Source organism: Myotis lucifugus, unplaced genomic scaffold (genome assembly GCF_000147115.1).
Source record: "Myotis lucifugus unplaced genomic scaffold, Myoluc2.0 scaffold_72, whole genome shotgun sequence".
NCBI classification, from domain to species: Eukaryota; Metazoa; Chordata; class Mammalia; order Chiroptera; family Vespertilionidae; genus Myotis; species Myotis lucifugus.
The window spans coordinates 2,640,209-2,641,369 of NW_005871120.1; the positions used below are offsets into that span (position 1 = coordinate 2,640,209).

At 51.8% G+C, this 1,161-nt stretch overlaps 1 protein-coding gene across 1 annotated transcript in view; it reads right to left on the reverse strand.

Moving 5' to 3' along the window:
- Nucleotides 1-594, reverse strand: part of LOC111826368 (putative protein FAM47C) — a 1,805-nt gene extending 1,211 nt beyond the window's left edge. The window contains exon 1 of the mRNA XM_023755310.1: nucleotides 396-594. Within this exon, the coding sequence (XP_023611078.1) occupies nucleotides 396-594 (199 nt within the window). The remainder of the gene's footprint in view (nucleotides 1-395) is intronic.
- Between the last annotated feature and the right edge of the window lie 567 nt (nucleotides 595-1,161).

Here is a 1,161-nt window from a genome sequence, read left to right on the forward strand (position 1 = left end):
GGGGTCAGGAATGAGGGAGTGATGGGGTAAAGAAAGGAAGAGCATCATGAAGAATGTTCCAGAAGGGATACATAGATCACAGACAGAATTAACGTCATAAGAAGGAAGTGAAGACAGAACGGTTGGTAGGTCTGCTCCCTTGGGCGGCTGCCTGTGAAATTTTTTGGGCGGAGGGCGGGGAATTCTATGAGCAATTATGGGGAGAAAGCCCTCCCGAGGACCACGAGTGATCACGTCTTCAGTAGATGGACAGCCCGTTCTGAAGTCATCTACTCCCTCCTTCACAAATACCCACCGCCGGCTGTCCATGGAGGTGGGGCACTTCCCAAGCTTGTTGTTCTGCCTGGATAAATAGCAGGAAGGCAACTTGTCCCTGTCCTTGAACCAGGGCTTACATTTCATGCCCAGGGGCAAGGGCTCCAGCGGCCCCGGCCCTAGCAGCCACTTCTTGTTGAGCTCGGGCTTCTTGTCCAGCTTCGGCCCTGACAGCCACCGCTTGATCAGCCCCGACTCTATGAGCGCCTTCTTCCTCAGGTCCGTCTTTAACAGCCACCTTTTGTGGGGCTCCGGTAAGGGCCACTGCTGGCCCGCCATGGCGCCCTTGACCCAGGGCGACCAGAGCCTCAGTGGTTTGTTGTCCCTGCCGCCCAGTCGCTAGGAGACCGTTGCCGGTTGCGGCCGCGCTCTTATTCTTTCGCGAGGCGGGTGAGCACGCGCCCCTGCACAGCCTGCATTGTCCCGGGATGGCCCGCAAGGTTGCATTCCTGTTTGTGGTAGAGAACTGTTCCCGTGTATGGGCACAGCACAGTTCAGCTACCCATTCATCTTTTGATGGACTTTTGGACTGATTCCAGTTTGAGGCTATTTGGAAATCAAGGGGCCACGAATAATTCACGTGTTCATATCTTCATACAAATACTTTCACTTCTCCTGGGTAAATTATAGCTAGGAACTGAAAGGCGGGAGCTTGTGAGAGGTGTTTTTTCTTATTACTCACAGCCCTCAGGTTTTGATATTTGCCCAAATATGGGTGAGGTGAGTGAGGCATTGGGTATACAACTTAACGTGGCACCCAAAAAACCCCTCAGAAATCAAGATCAATTATCTTTTAAGGTAACATTTTCAACAATAATCAGAAAAACAGTGCCATATTAAAGCCTG